The sequence below is a fragment of the Eleutherodactylus coqui genome, chromosome 8, assembly GCF_035609145.1.
Source record: "Eleutherodactylus coqui strain aEleCoq1 chromosome 8, aEleCoq1.hap1, whole genome shotgun sequence".
Classification (NCBI taxonomy): domain Eukaryota; kingdom Metazoa; phylum Chordata; class Amphibia; order Anura; family Eleutherodactylidae; genus Eleutherodactylus; species Eleutherodactylus coqui.
In genome coordinates, this window is record NC_089844.1 from 137803599 (window position 1) to 137822981 (window position 19383).

A 19383-nucleotide genomic window follows, 5' to 3' on the forward strand; every position below is an offset into this window, starting at 1 on the left:
TTCTGCACCATTGGTGCGGATCTACAGCAGACGTCACCCATCATTTGAGTAAAGTGTGCTGTGGTTCCTCGTCACAATCCACACTAATGGTCTGAATTTTAAGGCGGAATTTCCACTGCTGAAAATCCGCTACGTGTGAGCGCATCCTTAAAAGAGAATGTGACTGCTTTAAGCTGTTGTGATGCTAGAAAGAGTGAAAGCAACGATCAGCAACGGACGTCCCTCACGGAGGTCACTACAGGGGAAATCTATTCTGGGTCATAGATGGGGCTCTTTAGCAGAACCCCCCCCCCTACGTCATCCCTATGTCTAAACAGGTCATAAGGATAGGGGGTTATCCCTGTGGGACTGGCCCATTTAAAGCTACAGTCAGCTACTTTGAGCCATCTAAGCTAAGCTAAAGGGCTCACAGTAGCTGACCCGCTGAGTCCGGGGATGTAAGTTTTCCCACTTACCTTCCCTGCCATTCACCAAGTGTCGGCTTTAAACCCACCACTGAACTACATATTTGTGAGCATAGAACGAGGGGACAATATAGCAGATGCCTATGTAGTCCGTCGAAATGCATTGGCGGGTTTGAGATCCAACAGGGGAATGACGGGGAAGACAAGTATTAAAAACTTACATCCCCGGACTCAGCGTGTCAGCTACTTTCAAGTCCATAAACTTAGCTTATGAGGCTCAAAGTAGCTGAAAGATTCCCTTTAAAGGGGCTCTCTCATGAGGACAGCGCCTGTCCATAAGTCCTATTGGGACATATGAACATCTTAGCCAACTGGAGCCGTCCTGGTATTACATGGAAAGCCTTATGTTTATCAATGCAGCAAAATGATCTCGGAGGAAGGTCTCTGCCAAGTGCTAACAATTGCCTGTTTTTCCTTTACTCTGGCAAAACAAAACAAATGTCAGGGCAGGATTCACCCAAATTAGTGCTTCCCCTCCTGTGATGGCGCTCCTGATAGATCTACACAAGAGACGCGGCTGGAATAATGCTGGGGCCTGCACTTCTCTGTACCGCGGACCAGGGGCATAATAAGGCCCTCTTCTACTTAGTTTACAATTAATAATAAAGAGAAAACATCTTCATTACACAGCGGAGCGCTCATAGGAGACCGTTCCTCCTTAATTACCAGCGCCTCTAAATTGCCAGGCTCCAAAACCCAAATTGTAGAAAGATTAAGCGTGCCCTTTGATAATTCCCTCGCCTTCATTATTGCCTGGTCTCTGGACCACTACAATAAGACAATTGTTTCGCCGTTCCAGGCAGATCTGTCTAAATAGTCGCATTTAACCACTTGCTGTAAATGCTGCGCGGTTAGAGAGGAATTACTGTGTAGTTCGCAGGCCGAGACGGTTTGTATCAGAATCCCGCAGCCATCCATAGAGATTGCATTGGAGTCCGCCATCAGATGGCTGACAACGCCCTTGTTCCTCTGTTATGCCTCTTGAAAATGTATGAATAAACTGAGGATTACTGTTGATTTTGCCAACGCGTTCCCTACACCATTTGATAGTGTCCAATAAGGGCTGACGGGGAAGTTCTCTGCTGACCAGGGGAACTGTAGCACCCAACCCATTTAAACATTTCCAGGAAGAATAACAGACCTGTTAATGGGTGTGGGTGCTTTTACATGGGCTGCTAGTTGCTTAAATAATCGCTCTAAGGCGTCTGCCTCCAGATTTCATAGCAATTACTGCCCATAACACGTTATTGAAAATTGCTTTTCCATGCCCACTATCGGAAATCCGTTGCAATTTTCAGCTCGCGGAGGGAAAATCGCAGCATGTTCTATTTCAGCACGGATTCCGTGCGGATGGCTTCCATTGAGGTCAATGGCAACCATCCGATCCATGGCCCGTCTGCAGCTGACACTGCAGACAGACCGTGGAATCCACGCCATCGGCTGGCGATGGCACATCCGCATTATAGATTCGGACAGGTACACGGGGGTCACAGGCCGGGCACAGGGTTGGATTCCGCTGCAGGATCCCGCATGCGGATTCCGACCCGGCCATGTGCATTCGGCCTAATTAACCATTTTGGGCAACTGTTGGCCCGTGTAAACACGACACCCGAAAACGTACTGCGTGAGAAGTTGTTCAGTAGTCGCTACAGTAACACACATGCTTCAGTACTTAATAACTGCATTAAAGTTTGCCAAGACGTGTCAGATGGGCCCACATATTTTGATCAAATTGTGCACCAAAAAAAACTTGCATTTTTTTATGCAGTTGCTATAAACAACTGTGTATTTTTATGCAGATATTAAGAGGGCCTCACGGAAGGCTTGGGAATGCCGCACTCCTTTCTGTCAACTGAAATGAAAAAGAAAAAAAACATAGCTTCCGTTTAGTTTTCAGTGAAGGCTTTTTGATGCCGCTACTTGATCTTTGCCACCGTGTTAGATGTATTTACACACAGCCGGCTCTTCAGTACAGAACTGCTGTCACCCGCTACGATGGCACTCTTTGATCTTCAGGAACCTGGAGTCTTATCTGAATTCAAGTTCCTAAAAATGCATCTCCTACCGAGCGACAAAACCCGGTGTTTAGCAGAACAAATCATCTGACCTAATCTAAACCCATAGGCACATGCACAGAAAGAAAAACACACAATTTACTATCATCGCCATTTGACCTGTGACTTTCAGCTCCTGCTTCACCACTGTGTGGTAATAGTCGTCTCATGTCGGGATCAAAGTCCCAGAAGCGCTCCGCTCCCCGCTGTCAGTCTCTATACAACCAGCTAGGCAGCAAGATCCAACATTATGGGGCAAAAAGGCCACAACATGTCTGAATTACTAATCCTGAGGAGCAAAGACTCCTGATCCAAATCTGGAAGAGCCACATGAAGTCTGAGGGAAGATGTTGTAGGTCCTTTCATCACATAATCCAGTGGTGACAATCACTCAGCGACCACGCGTTTTACAATTTTTAACATATACTGCCTTGTTTTTTGCACTGCAACTAATATGAGGTGAGTAACAGAGAACGGGTTATACCCATGTACGCTACACTGCGCTCTATTGCCCACTGGAGTCTTCTTTATTTCTCTTTTACACAATGGCGCTGGGACTGGTTGCCCGCTGTTCTAGCCCATCCGTGCTAGGGAATGGGGAGCTGTGCTTTCAGACACATTAGTTGGATCCCCAGTGTTGTATTTGGCTTCAGTTTTCCCGGCTGTGCAGCACCTGTTTATCAGCTAGATTCCCAACATCCTCCTGACACCTTTAAGGGATAAGCAGTTTCCATTGACAAGATCCCCTTCTGCTGAATGTTTTTCTTCGAATCACAATTCTCTGTATACTCCACACACCGCTGCAGGAGAAACCCCCACAGGGCTGGCAGTGACATCCAGGCTCCGGCTAGTCCAGCACAGATGGCCAGACCCCATTGAAAGTCACTCAGATCACTGGATTGGTACTAATGTATCTTGACTCCACCAGGAAGTACCGGTGGAGTCCGGATTGACAGAGGGGTGACGCCCCCTGTAAGTGATTGGCTGCAGAGCTGGATTGACTGGAGGTCCTGGTAGCCCAGTAAGCCCCAGCTGCAAGGTCCTTTCCAGCTGGCCAGAAGGCGTTCATACCGCGGCCCCAGCTGTAGGCAGGCAGCCCCAGCATCATGAAGCACATTCCCGGCCAGCGCTTCATTCACCCCAGAGAGAAGGGGGGCGTTAGCAGGGACACCACAGCGGCGTCAGGCGCCTTCCCTGCCAGCGCTGCAGCATGGAGGTGAAAGCGCTGTGTAACACTGACTGAAAGCCGGCCACCGCTGTAGCACACCCCAGTAGGAGGCAGAGATCTGGGAGCCCATAGAGCGCAGGGGGAACACTGACGCACTGCCGACATCAGCCGCTGAGTAACGCCAGAGGACAGCAGGGAGGCCACAAAACAGTGTGACAGACGCCGCCAGCAGAGCACCACAGCAGGGAGCCCATACAGTGCTGGGGGAACAGTCACTCCCTGCTGCAGGTAGGCTACAGTGGCAGAGGACAGTGAGTTTAAGCCAGTCCATGCGCGGCCACCTTCCAGGACCTTCAATTCTTGCACCAATCCAAAGCTAGGGGTGTGACAGGGGCGTTCCTCCATGGGAGCCCTGTCAAACCCCATGTTTCCGGTGGCGTCAACATATACCAGTACCCACTGGACTTTCCCATGTAATGTGGATTCACACTGAAACTGATCCACAGAAAACTTGTCACCTGATTTTATGCTGCTCTCCGTTCCACAGAGAAGTAGATGCTGGTCACAGGAATAATTTCCATACAGGGAAGCCCCAATCACGAAAGGGCCGGTGTTGTCTAATGAAGCGGTCATTCACTGTATGCAGCATCACATGGAGTCTACACATTTGTGTGACTGACCTGGGGCATCTGGCGCCCCTGTGAGTCGTTGTACTTTGCCCCAGAAATCATTTAATGGAACGCAATTTCTTTCACAAGTTCTAATGAAACCCGTAAATATAAAACCCGCGGTACCCCTTCATATAAAAACTAAGGTGTGTTATCAGAGTGCAGGGCTCCAGCAGATCGCTCCTATTTCTACCTTCTCTGCATCATCTCCAAATGGAAGTCAGTCTTCTTCCTCCATGGATGGCCCCCATCCAACACTTGTCAAACGTCAGACAGTTATGCTTCATTTACCGGGGGCGACAGTCGGGTAAACAACTGCGAGAGCGCAGACGTCACCGCTAAGGTCGTTAGCTCTCATGCAGAGTGCTTACACAGGCAGATCACCGCTGGATCGCGATTTTTCGCTCAGCGCCTCACCTTCTATATGAAGCGCTGAGCGGGAAGTGTTTCGATGAAGCGAAAAATCTGCGATGATTTTTATGCTGGTTGAAAGTGCAGGACAAACTAATAGTAAACGAGTAGTAAACCACGCTTTACATTTTAACGTAACGATTATCGCGTTTTGTTTGAAGGAATTTTGCGCGGTAACAGTCCCGTGTCAGCAGCCCGTACGCGGATACATTTTCTCTGTCCTTCATTAAATGGGTTTTGGGGTTTGTTTGCTATGCCAGGCACAGATAAGAGTCCAAGGGTCGCACTGTCAGTGCTTAATAAACCCGGAGTGAAATGTGCTCATTAGCAACAACATCTAGAAATAGATAACGGGCTGATAACAGCGAGGAATTTCAAGAGCAGTTCCCACATTACAAACGACATTTCACGTTTCCACCCTATTAAATAACACTCAAAATGGTATATTTTTGGTTTAACAAAAGACTGTTATCATCCTGGACTTGTCTGGTTCATGGAATCTGTGACCTAACCCTGAGGTAGGCTCACACGGAGCGCACGTTGATGCGGTTTTATATGTGGATGTAAACATTCAAAATCATACTAATTAGAAGCCTGCATTGTGCCGTCCTCGTTATTCCTCCTAGAAATGAATGGACAACCGGGTATTACCACTCCTGGTCACAGGGGGGGGGCACTCGATAGTCAGCACTGATTGGACAAGGTCAGACTATGTAGGGACATGCCTCCATCTGGTAACACCCACTTGTCGATTTAGTAATATATTTCCAGGAGGTATAACGGAGGAATAGTGCAATGAAGAATAAAGATGCTCCAGAATTGTTGTTTCATGGGAAAGTATACACAAAACTAGATCCGGTCCTATAAGGGGGCATCTCTCACATTTCTGGACGGGTCTAAAGAAGGAGGTAGCAGATATAACATTGGATTGATAATGGTTTACTAAACAGGTGATAATATACAAGGTTATTACCGTCCACATGAACAGCTAATATGGCACTTCAATCACAGTGACCCTTCAGCGGGCATTCTAGCTGTATGAATGTGCTCTAAAGCTGGCATTATGTCCGCCTGGCAAGAAGCCTGGGGTTTTCCAGAGACTTGACATTTGCACACATGCATGAGTACACTGCCGCTATGAAAAGACATTCAGAGGCCGCGACTAAGACCCTTAAGATGTGCTGCCATGCCCCAGTCGCACCGTACAACATGGTGACCTGGGTGGGGACATCCATGTAAGACCCCTTTAACTGCCACCCACTAGTTTCCACTGCTGCAAATCTGACACTTGTAAACTTAAGTTAAAAGTTCACATGGTGGAAATTTGCTGCGGACTTGATATGGCATTTGCATCCCATCATGTTCAGTGTGCATGGGAATGATTTTTTTCTGCACGCGGATTTCCAAAGGAGTAACATGTTAAGTCTAAGGCTGGCTGTCCACGGGCGAGTTGTCATCGTGAGATCCGTGGCAATAAATTGCCCGTGGACCTCGTATGATGCACTTTACATAGGATAACTATGGAAAGCGCAGCCCAACATCCACGAGCGGAGAATCATAGTGATTCTCCAGTCACGGGATTCAAATCGCGGCATTCCACGATTCCCCGCAGTGAGACCAGTCAGTGCTCCCCTGCAGCGGAATATCACTAGTGATATTCCGCCTCGGCTGTGGGCAGGGGGCCTTAGTCTGTGTGCAGAACCGGGGCAATAAAAAAAGGGCAAGACCACAGCAGAACTACATGGCTTAGCTGACGATTTAGAGGTAGGATCTGTGCCGAAAAAATAGACATAGCGTCTACCGTCAGAACATAGCCTTAACCCTTTCCAATCCAATTTGTATCCTGGTTTTCCTAGGGGGCTTACTCTTTTTCTGCCGTTATACAACGGCGCTATCTGCTGGCTAAAGCCAGTACTGCATGAGGTGACACGTTGGCAATAGACAGTAAGAGAACCCCGACGGATGTCTTCGAGCATCGGAGCTGTACAGCCTTAAATCATAATGTCTTCAGACGTCAGACAGTGGATTGGAAAGGGTTAATAGTCACACGTCATGGAATTCCTGTGGATTTTCGAAAGTGGAGAAATCCACACCGAACAGCGCAGATCTGCATTGGATTTCTCCAGTGCGGGAAATCCACAGTAAATCCATCATGTGTGAAGGCATCCTCAGGGCAAGAGCCTCCGTACTGCGGCTGTGGTGCATGCTTTGGACAGGCTTGCACATGGACACTCCATAGTGGATTCCAGTACCAGCCGTACGGATAAACAAGTCCCGTCCATACGGCGCAGAAGTTCTCCGAACGGATATTAACCGGCAGTGTGAATTTACACTGCAGATGTCACACTCACATAATCTGAATATTACACATGCAAATTTTACTGTGGATTTGCGGAGGAATAATCCCCCCCCATGTGCATTAACCCTTAGCGTACATTCTCAGCGTCTGATTCATTGCGGAAATTAGTGCAGTCCCATTCTGTAGACCAGCTTGTAGAGATCATGTGCCCAGTTTACACCAACCCCATTCATAAGCGGAGAGGATTGTCAGTTGCAGAAATTTATGCTACAAAATGTGTTACTTCTGAACCAACCCGTAAACGAGCAGCTCAGCCAGTAACACATAACCACCTTTTTTTCTCAGAACTTGTGTCTCTATTATTCCTCCTGGAAATGAATGAACAGACAGACAAACAAGCTTTAAGTACCATTTAGAAAGATGAATCGCGTCTTTCCACGGCAAAGTGTAGGAGGAGAAATGCCGATTGCAGCCGACACCTCGCCAGTACAATCACTACGAGTCCACGCGGCAGCCGCAATCAGCGTTTTGCACCCGAGAGACTCTGCGTGAAATAGCAGCCCATTGGACAGTGGCACATTGCGTTGGGCCAACAGGAAATAGGCCCGTTGTCAATTAACTCACATTACCAGGAGGAATAATGAAGTAACATCATAATGCAGAGTTCTAACATATGCCAGAAGTGTTATCTTATTGCACTACAGACCTGTGAGGAGAACATAAACAAATCCCATCCTAAATACTCCTGCAAGAGGTACCTTTACAGCGAATAACCACTCAAGAGCAAATTCAACTATAGCCAACATGGTCACCGACAGAGTGACTAGCCAAAAGTTGATAGTCAATGCGTTTCAGCTTAACACCCCCCCCCAATCAATTTGCATGGCACTCCCCTCTAAGAACGATATCTCGGCAAACAGCAATTGAACGATGTCATTTGTACGCTTCAACGACTTTTCTAAGCGATTATCAGAGCGATAGCTGCTCAGTGTAAAGGTGCCTGAAGTCGCAAGTGGTGCAAAGGGTTAACCCTTTCCAATCCACTGTCTGACGTCTGAAGACATTATGATTTAAGGCTGTACAGCTCCGATGTTGGAAGACGTCCATCGGGGTTCTCTTACTGTATATTGCCAGCCTCTCTGCTGTCGGAGCCTATCCAACGTGTCACCTCATGCAGTACTGGCTTTAGCCAGCATATAGCGCTGTTCTATAACAGCAGAAAGAGTAAGCCCCCTAGGAAAACCAGGATACAAATTGGATTGGAAAGGGTTAAACATAGAGGACCCTAACAGAGCCGTTACACGCCAATACAAAACACCCAATATAAATAGAGCCCTAAATGCTGACAGCAGTTGTACGCACGGCTCGGCCATGACAGGCGCCGGCCTGTGCAACTTTTGTCTGCACTATCCGGGGATAAAGGTTTGGGATGAAATGCGTTTTAGGAGTCATGTGACCACACAGGAGCGGGGTCTGCCCTGCGAGGGCTGCAGCTCATTCCATTTCCAAGCTGTCACCCAGTAATAATGCCCATGGGTCACCTCTCAGCCCCCCCAGGGGGATCACTTGCTAAAAAAGAGCAGTCAGGAAGCAGAAGCATCCAGCACATCCATAACAATAAGCAAAGTCACAAAAGCACAAGAGTCGTAACAGAACAGCGTGAAGCTTGTGGAAACAAATCCTCCATCACCCGTAGGCTGCATCTCAGACTGGGGGCAATTAGAGCACAATTGGCATCAACTCATTTTACCCAGTCCCCTTATTAAATGCATCCTGGCTCAGTGCCCGGTTTGCTGGTAATTTGGCAACTTGGATGTTTCCGGTACTGGAGTGGCCCACCCAAAATCTGTGCTGACAACTCCGTGCCTAAGGGAATCCATGCATATAGAGAACATATTCTAGTGGTCCTAACGTGTGCCCATAGAAGTGCTATTACCCTGGGCTCACTGCTACATACCCCCTTCTAATCTGCCATGTTGGGCTTTAAGTTGGCCAGACATTTTGAACAGCCGATGCCCTTTGACGTGGCCGGATACAGGAGTCTGATGAGTGCCGATCACAGAGATCCTCGCTCGTACATCTTTAGTCTTTTACACGGGCCGATTCAGACTATTTCCGACGAGTGATCATTTTCATGGCGGCCGGCAGCATACTGCCCCGTTCACACATGGAGGTGTGCTGCCGGAAATTACATTGCCACACTGCACAAAAATATGCAGTCAGCCGGCGGACAAGTGCTTGCTCATTCCCCTGCTGATCGCTGCCTGCTTTACCGTTCTGAGAAATGCTTGTTCATTTCAATCTGTCCTTATAGGGGTTCTCCATAGTCTTGCTGATCTATCCACAGGACAGGGCATCGGTAGTTGATCGTGAGGGTCCCGCTACTCAGGATCCCAGCTGATCGCCTGCTGTCAGTGAGCAGCTCCCACCGAATTCAACGAGCTGTGCCTACAGTATCAAGCCAGACTGCTACAATGTTGACAGCGCCATCTGCATAAACAGCTGAATAGTGGGGGGTGCTGAGCGGTGGACCCCAATCAACTATTGATGACAACTCCTTAAAGGGCCTTCTTACATGGGACGATTGGCGGGTACATACAAAGACCCAATGTCGTTCAGTTTTCTCCCTGCCTAAACTGATCAATAATAAGCAGATTGTTTATAATTCGTCATTTACTTGCTGGCAGCTTTTACACAACACAATTATCGTTCGGATTCCCGCGATCATTACCGTTCCGTGTAAAAGGACCCCGAGCCGCTCTCAGACCCTCTAGTATCAGCTTAGTTCCCAACAACAAAAGCATTGGAGATCCAACTGGCCAATCTCTGCCATTGATGCAGTCGGTAGACCGCCATACACAGTGGATGATTGAGGGGTTCGTTAAGCTAATGTGTATGGGCCAGCTTTACAGAGGTATATATACTCGGTATACGCTGACAATGCAGGACGGTGACCGGGGGTTGCTTCTATCTTCCAGCACCGATACCAGATATCAAGTTATTTGCATTGGAGATATCCATGTCTTCACTTTCTGCAGAAAAGCAAACAGCTCTGTCCTTGAGTCTTATCTACTCGATAATACTAATAGGGGTGAGATTGTAGAGAAACTGCACTAAAGTATCACCACATGTGTACATACATACTGCTGGGTTACACCGGGGATCACTGGGGTTGCATTTTATTTACAGTGGATATAAAAAGTCTACAAAGCCGTTAAAATACTAGGTTTTTGTCATGTTAAAAGTAGTCAGCACTCCGCTGCTGTTATTTACAGGGATTCCGATTTCCCCCATATAAAGATCAGCTCTTCAAGGAGGATTTCTCTTAGACCGTCAATACATCAAAGGGATCCGATTATTAAAGGTATCCATCAGGACAAGGGGACGTCCCTCAAAAATGTACAAGAAGTCAAGAAGAAAATTGTTCCATGAGGCTTCCAAGAGGCCCACAGCAACACTAAAGGGGCTGCAGGAGTTTCCGGCAAGTCCTGGTTGTGTGGTGCATGTGACAACCATCGCCCGTATTCTTCATATGTCTGGGCTGTGGGGTCGGGGGCAAGATGAAGAAGCCTTTTCTAACAAACAAAAACAACCAAGCCGGCTATGTTCTGCCAAAACTTCCATCAAGTCTGCCAGAAGTCTGTGGGAGAACGTGTTCTGCTCGGATGACGCCAGGGGGGAACTTTCTGGTCATTAATCCAAAAGTATGTTTGGCACAAAGCCAACACTGCACATCACCAGAAGACCCCCAACCCGCAGTGAGGATGGTAGGGGCAGCATTGTGCTTTTGGGATGATTTTCTGCTGGTGGAACTGGAGCTTTAGTCAGGGCAGAGTGAATTATTAATAGTTCCAAATATCAATCCATTTTGGCACAAAACCTTACGGCCTCGGCTAAAAAACTGAAGAGGAATTTAACCTTTCAGCGTGAGGACGACCCAAAGCATCCCTCCAAATCACCGCAAGAATGGCTTCACCAGAAGATGATCGAAGTTTTGGAATGGCCCAGCCAGATCCCAGACCTGAATCCAATTGCAGATCGGTGGGTGACCTGAAGAGGGCGCTACACACGAGATGCCCTTACAGTCTGACAGATTTGGACAGCTTTTGCACGGAAGAGTGGGCAAAGACTGTCAAGTCAAGATGTGCCATGCTGAAACGCACCCACCCAAAAACACTACATGCGGTCTTATAGCCAAAGGGTACATCAAAGTATTCTGTATAAATATGCAGGAAAATAGAACACGATGCGATTTGTATATGTAGAATACGGCTTGTGAGGGTCTGATTCTGAACACAACCACATCATAAGAGGGTGTGAACACTTATGCTACTACATTAAATTATCATTTTTGCACCCTGGCATTGTACAGATAACGGGTCACATCGAAGGTGGCAATAAATCTGAAATGATTCGTCTGTGTCGGATTTTTTTGTAACATGACAACCCCCGGCATCTCCTCCGGAGCGGAGAGACTTTGTACATCCATTCGCCTCTATTTGTAAAATCCACATTTATACACATTTGTATCTTTAATGCACAAGGATCTCTCTTTGACGGAGACCATGAATAAATTATTTTGCAAATATGCCTCTCCATATCGGATCAACTTTCACTTTCCTTTCTTCTTTGCGACGTTGAATATTTTATGCCTGTGTCTGCTGCGCAGTCCGTACGCGCTGCGAGGGGGGGAGGGGGGGTGATTAAGAACGGGGACTCTCATCTCATTTCCATGTCTTTACTTTGCAATGCCTCAACACAAATAGGGAAGGTGGAAGGCTGCAGGAGTCCATAAATATGCTAATACGGTATGTATACCATGCCCGTGCATTCCCAGGAGTACAAAGGACGGTAATCACTAGCTAACCACACAAACAAATGCATACAATGCAAGGTGTCACTTCTACATTTCACCAGACAGAAGCAAACATTAATTACATAAGTGGAGTGCAAAACAGGAAAATGCGGTGCTGCTCCAAAGGTAATTAAAAAGAAACCTAAATGTAAACGGAGCGCCAGCCGCGCCGCGCACACGCTTATTTCCTGCGCCAGTGTCTGCCGGCAAGCCATATTAGGCACCGGCCCTGCATGTCTACGGCTTTATCATTACCTGGAGCAGATCTCCCAGATTACCTGGGCTCAGGGTCCTTTATTTAAAGGAGATGTCTCGAGGAAGCAGTTAAATTTTTTTTTTGCCCAGTCCCCCCCATTAAACACACATTACTAAGCCCCCCTGTAAATGACATTTCTAGCTGGTTCGTACTTACCGTTCCAGCGTTTCAGCAACTTATATAAGTTTCCTCAAGATGGCCGCCGGCTCTTTCCCCGTCGCTCGCTGCAGCCCGACGTGCGCGCTCCCGAGACGCCGCCAGCTGTGTCTCCATGGCAACCGGACGCATCGCAGCTGCCGACCAGACGCCCCGCAGCCGCCGACCAGACGCCCCGCAGCCGCCGACCAGACGCCCCGCAGCCGCCGACCAGACAGCAGGTAACCGGCGCTAGCCCCCGGCTCCCCAGCGCTAGACCCTCAGCCCAGGTGAAGGCCCCGGAGCCCAGCGCTAGGTTCCGGAGCCCAGCGCTAGTTCCCCCGGCCTAGCGGCAGCCCCCCCCATCGCAGCGACAGCCCCCCCGGCGCAGCGGCAGCCCCCCCCCCCCCCGGCGCAGCGACAGCCCCCCCCCCCCCCCCCCGGCGCAGCGACAGCCCCCCCCCCCCCCGGACAAATCACTTACCTGGGAGGCTTCTCGGGGCTGCTGGGCTGGGCTGGGCTTCTCCGCTGGGCAGCTCCAGTTTCTGCACCTTCCTCTAACAGAGGATGGTACAGAATGGCCGCTCCAGCGCGCTCCCGAGCAGTGACAGCTCGTCTGCGCATGCGCAGAAGAGCTGTAGCGGGGAGCACACTGAAGCGGCTCGTGCTGAATGGAGAAGACCGGACTGCGCAAGCGCGTCTAAAAAAGCAAGCTGCCAGCGAATTTAGACGGAACCATGGAGACGAGGACGCTAGCAACGGAGCAGGTAAGTGAATAACTTCTGTATGGCTCATATTTAATGCACATTACAAAGTGCATTAATATGGCCATACGGAAGTGTATAGACCCACTTGGTTTCGCGAGACAACCCCTTTAAGGGCTCGCTCACATTGTCTCCATGATAGGAGCTGCAAAATGGAATGTGGGGGGGGGGGGATTATCTAATTTCAATGGGATCTTCAGAGCTTCATTTATACTCCGTTCAGTCCTGCTCTGTTTGATTTCCATTTTAAGGAGAAATAGTAGCGCAGACTGCTGCACTATTGTTCCTGTAGGGGAGGGGGAGAGACATTATAGCCACTGGGTGATAGAAACAAACAGAAAGGTTTCCGTTTTATGTCCATTTAACGAATAGAAAGACCAAATAGAAATGTTAAAAAGCTTGCAAACGGAAGCAAAAACAAAAACTGTTCACTATTTTAATGGATCTGTCTACCAGATTTAAAGACGGAAACCACGTTTTCCACTTGAATGTTATTTTGCTATCCATTCCATTAAAAAAATAAAAAACGATCTGCTCAAAACAGAAATCAAAATGCAGATGTGAACGAGCCCCAAGTCCCTTTTATATTCCCCAATGGTCCGTCTACCTGGTCCTTGGGTCGTGTAAAAGGCATAACGATCAGCCTAATTGTGGTTGCATCAGGTCACAATGTGCCCACACTGATAAATCCCATATGATGTTAGACTATGACACCGCGACTAAACTTGCCGTGCCGCCGCAGGCTTAGCGGGGTCCGTGATGCATTCCGCAGAGGCTCCATTTACAATGACAGCTCCGCCATGCGTTCCCTGCAGAGCATTACCCCTCTGATCCACTAGTCACAGGGGGCAGCCTCATTCACCTGCTGTTCTGGATAATTTGGAGAGCTCTCTGTACATCAGGACACCAAAAAGAGTAATGACAGGGACAGTTGGGTGTAATTAGTACGTACGATAAGCCGGCGTTACCATGGGAACAAAACTCGCAGCTTATTTACAGCAGAAAACGTGTAAGTAATCTTCAGGCTGTTCTGAGGAGGCATCGCTGTACATCTAAGGCCCCATACAAACACCACACAGAGGAGATAACACACAAATTATATATATATATATATATATATATATATATATATATATATATATATATATATATATATATATATATATATATATTACATATACACATACACACACGCGTGCGTGCGTATACACACACACATAGTATTTCCATTTCCTATCTTGTTAAACTATTACAACGCTCCTCGCATACGTTCTACTTATTTCCAGCAAAGCCGGGTGACAACTACCGGTCACCATCACAATGCTATTATGGGTTGTCACCCAGCTGTCCGAGTGACATCACCATCTACACGATGACAAATCCCTTGCCGTTACATCATTGCACAACCACAGACACTAGAAAGTTGGGCGCTCACCTTTTGGTAATGGCCGCACGAACCAGCAAACTGAAAGGTAAGTATTGCAGGTTATGCAGCGCTACTATAGCAGCTCTGACTCCAGGAAAGCCCCTGGTGAGTCGGGTGTACTCGCACAGCTCTACGCAATTTTAGCCTATAAAGACGCACCATTTTCACTGCGTGTTACATGTGTTTTGCTGTGTACGTCTTTTATTACCATGTTACATTCGTTTTTCACGTGTGCAAATAAACCCCAAATACAGTTAAGGCTGCCCTCACATGTGCGTCGCTTCAAACGCAGTATTTTAACCCATTTTTAAACATGTCTGACAGCCTCTTTAATGCACCCCATCATTACGAGGGGCGATGAGGTGCGCTAAAAAGCAGAGCAGACATCATTTGTTATACATGCTAGCCGGCGAAGCCCCATTGAAATCAATGGCGGTGCTTTACAGCATTAAGTGCGGTATGTGAAATGCTGCGGTAAACGCTGCAAAGAGCGGTGTGTGAGCGCGGCCTTAACACAGATGCCGATGCGTATTCGCTGCTTTTTTACTTTGCGTATTCATAGACCTGAATAGGCACTTTTGGTCCGTGAATACCAATCAAAACGGGACACGCTGTGTGTAAACGACAAAAAACAAGTAGCGTCGGTCCATTAAAAAAAAAATAAGTCCGTGTGCGGCCCATGGTCAGTAAGAAAAATATAGCCTGAGTACGGACAGAATTCACGCCGTGCGAATGGGTCCTTACAATAGCTGGGGTGCGGACAGCAGCGATACAAACACTGGAACAACGATAATATTTACCGGAATGTCTGACAATATTGATAAACATCTGCAACACAACAACAATGTAGCAGTAAAAGGTAACAGTTTGGCTGGATGTCCCTCCTCCCAGCACTGAGCTAGTTAATGATGGCTGGAGGCGCGCACAACAAATGCCGGCGCTGACTCACCGCCGAGGAATGAGCGTCACGCCTGACAACATTAGAGACACTTACCTCCTCGGACTTCCTTCAATGTCTTTGGTCGCTGCAGCTTCCAATTCTCTGTAATTAAAAGCTATATTAGTCCTGGGATGATATAACGCATCGGCGCTGCGGACATTATACAAGACGGCGCGATGTGCCAGACATAGGACGATACACAGGGAGTGCTGGGAGCTGTAGTACCACACGGGTTACTAAGCATCTGCAGGCTCAGTGGGAAATATATATATAACGCGACGGGAGGATACAGACTATAGAGCCGGGCCCACCTAACAAGCAGCTGGCAGCGCAGGGTTAAATGTGTGCCTTCATTACTGTAAGGGCTCGTGCCCACGAGCGTCGCCGGATACACCCGCGGGTGTACCGCGATATAAACAACGAAGTGCCCGCTGCTGATCGTGGAATTCCAGGCGGATTTCCACGGTCTCCATTAATGCTATATTAACAGAGACCTCCCGTGGCGTAAATCCACGGCAAATAGAACATGCCGCCATTTATTTCCCGCTGCAGGATTCCGTGTGTGAGCGTTGGCAGGAAGCCATCAGGTTCAATAGAACCAAATAGCTGCGGAATTCATGCGCGGGGAATATGGTAGAAATCCGCTCGTGGGCATTCGCCCTATATGTGAGTGCGGATACAGCGCTCGTGAATACGGATTATGTGCAAGGTCCCAGCTAGTCACATGCAATCACACGAGGAAATTAGCGCAACTGCATTGATTAATGTACCTTCTAGACAGGCGATATACATTGTTTATATGCGTATATACCCCAGCATGCAAATATGGAAGTATACGTAAATAGGGGCATATACAGTAGTTGCATGTGTGCACATATAGGGTTTACATGTAAGAGTGGGTGTACTTACATGTAGGTAGAAGGGTGTATATATGTGCACATGTAATCCTATGGGGTGTAGACCTGCATACGAGTGCATATCCTTCTGTGTACAAATATAGGAGGGGGTATACACATTCACACCTCTATGTCTATTTAAATGCATAGTACTTGCATGTGTGCGCATATAGGGTGCGTACATACGTGTATCTATGTATCTGAGTGTTTATATACTTGTGTGCATACATAGCATGTATACATGTAGGAGTGGGTTTAAATGTGCACATCTATATATTGTATGTGTTTTTAAGTAGATTCACAAATATATACCCTCCCCTACATGTATACACCCTATATATGCACCCAGATACACATATGGATGTGCACATATACACATATGTACATATAGACACATGCACATACTATATTTGCACTTAAATACACATATAGCAGAGGGTATATACATGCACACCTATATGTGTATTTAGGTGCAAATCTAGTACTTGCAGGTGTGCACATATAGGGTGTATATAGGTAAGGGTGGGTGTATATATGCATATACCTACACATGCTTATATGGGAGAGTATCTTCCCAGCTATATACTTTGTGTATTTGTGTCTATATATTACTTGCATGTCAGCACATACCAGGTGTATACGGGCACACATATACGGTATGTGCACGTACAAGGGGGGAGGAATAGGTGCAGGACACGGGTGTGACGGGTGTAAGTGTGCAGATACAGAGGGTGTATACGAGCACATACAGGAGGGTGTATAGGTGCATGCAGCCATGTAGGTGGCCCGATGCGGGTGTAGATGGACACAGATATACATCCAAATACAGGAGGGTGTATAGGTGCACATAGCACTTGCATGTGTATATATGGGCACACATATACGGTAAGTGCACATATAGAGCTTGTACGGGTGTATACGGGCACATACAGGGGGCGTAGGACGCAGGTGTGACGAGTGTATATGAGCACACATATACATGCAGATACAGGGGTGTGTATAGGTGCATGCAGACAGATAGGTGGCCGGCTGCAGGACGCGGGTGTACCGGGTGTATAGGTGCATGCAGCCGGGTAGGTGGCCCGCTCAGGACGCGAGTGTGCCGGGTGTATAGGTGCATGCAGCCAAGTAGGTGGCCCGCTCGGGACGCGGGTGTATAAGTGCATGCAGCCAAGTAGGTGGCCCGCTCGGGACGCGGGTGTATAAGTGCATGCAGCCAAGTAGGTGGCCCGCTCGGGACGCGGGTGTATAAGTGCATGCAGCCAAGTAGGTGGCCCGCTCGGGACGCGGGTGTATAAGTGCATGCAGCCAAGTAGGTGGCCCGCTCGGGACGCGGGTGTATAAGTGCATGCAGCCAAGTAGGAGGCCCGCTCGGGACGCGGGTGTATAGGTGCATGCAGCCAAGTAGGTGGCCCGCTCGGGACGCGGGTGTATAGGTGCATGCAGCCAAGTAGGTGGCCCGCTCGGGACGCGGGTGTATAGGTGCATGCAGCCAAGTAGGTGGCCCGCTCGGGACGCGGGTGTATAGGTGCATGCAGCCAAGTAGGTGGCCCGCTCGGGACGCGGGTGTATAGGTGCATGCAGCCAAGTAGGTGGCCCGCTCGGGACGCGGGTGTATAGGTGCATGCAGCCAAGTAGGTGGCCCGCTCGGGACGCGGGTGTATAGGTGCATGCAGCCAAGTAGGTGGCCCGCTCGGGACGCGGGTGTATAGGTGCATGCAGCCAAGTAGGTGGCCCGCTCGGGACGCGGGTGTATAGGTGCATGCAGCTGGTTGGTGGCCCGCTCAGGACGCAGGTTTGCCTGTGGATAGGTGCATGCAGCCGGTTAGGTGGCCCGCTGCAGGATGCGGGTGTGTCGGTGGATAGGTGCATGCAGCTGGGTAGGTGGCCTGCTGCAGGACGTGGATGCATAGATGCATGCAGCCAGGTAGGTGACCCGCTGCAGGACGCGGGTGTATAGGTGCATGCAGCCGGGTAGGTGGCCCTCTCAGGACGCGGGTGTGCCGGGTGTATAAGTGCATGCAGCCAGGTAGGTGGCCCTCTCAGGACGCGGGTGTATAGGTGGATGCAGCCGGGTAGGTGGCCCGCTGCAGGACGCGGGTGTGCCGGGTGTATAGGTGCATGCAGCCGGGTAGGTGGCCCGGTGCAGGACGGGGGTGTGCCGGGTGTATAGGTGCATGCAGCCGGGTAGGTGGCCCGCTGCAGGACGCGGGTGTATAGGTGCATGCAGTCGGGTAGGTAGCCCGCTGCAGGACGCGGGTGTGCCGGGTGTATAGGTGCATGCAGCCGGGTAGGTGGCCCGCTGCAGGACGCGGGTGTGCCGGGTGTATAGGTGGATGCAGCCGGGTAGGTGGCCCGCTGCAGGACGCGGGTGTGCCGGGTGTATAGCTGCATGCAGCCGGGTAGGTGGCCCGCTGCAGGACGCGGGTGTGCCGGGTGTATAGGTGCATGCAGCCGGGTAGGTGGCCCGCTGCAGGACGCGGGTGTGGCGGGCTGGGGCTCCCGGGCACACTCACCTCATGTATATAAAGTGCACTGCGGGGACATATGGCTGCGGCCTCGGAGCCCCTCAGTCTGACAGAGGCTGCACTGGAGACACGGACAACAGATCCTCCGGCGCCATTTCCTCCACAAAAATCTCCCTCCGGAAGAGGAGGCCGCGCGGACCGGCACTTCCGCTCCTCGGTCTCCAACCACTTTCCAAAATGGCCGCCCTAGTAACCGCCGCTTAGCAACCGGGTCTGCACGGAGGAGACTCGGCGGCGCAGCCCGGAGCAGGTAAACAGGAGAGGCTTCATGTCAGGCGCATAGTGTGACTGAACGTGAGGAGAATATGTCTGCGTCTGTCGGCCTGTGGAAGCCGGAGTGGCGGCCATGATGTTCGTCCCAGACAAATAATAGCACTATGACAGAAGAGAGTCTTATATATATTTTTTTCTATCCACTTGAGGCAAGAGTTTTGCACACGCCCCTATTCCACGTTCTCTTATAGCCGGTCGCGGCGCCATGTATTATTACGGGTAACGAGCGCGGATCGGTGATAGCGC

At 49.3% G+C, this 19383-nt stretch overlaps 1 protein-coding gene across 4 annotated transcripts in view; it reads right to left on the reverse strand.

The window, feature by feature from the left end:
* TNRC6A (trinucleotide repeat containing adaptor 6A) overlaps window positions 1–18974 on the reverse strand; it is a 70498-nt gene extending 51524 nt beyond the window's left edge. For all 4 annotated transcript variants that reach the window (XM_066576538.1, XM_066576536.1, XM_066576537.1 and 1 more), the window contains exons 1-2: window positions 18853–18974; window positions 15495–15542 (exon numbers count right to left, since the gene is read on the reverse strand). In XM_066576538.1, coding sequence (XP_066432635.1) covers window positions 15495–15542; window positions 18853–18857 — 53 coding nt within the window. In that variant the 5' untranslated portion in view covers window positions 18858–18974. The remainder of the gene's footprint in view (window positions 1–15494; window positions 15543–18852) is intronic.
* Window positions 18975–19383: the final 409 nt, after the last annotated feature.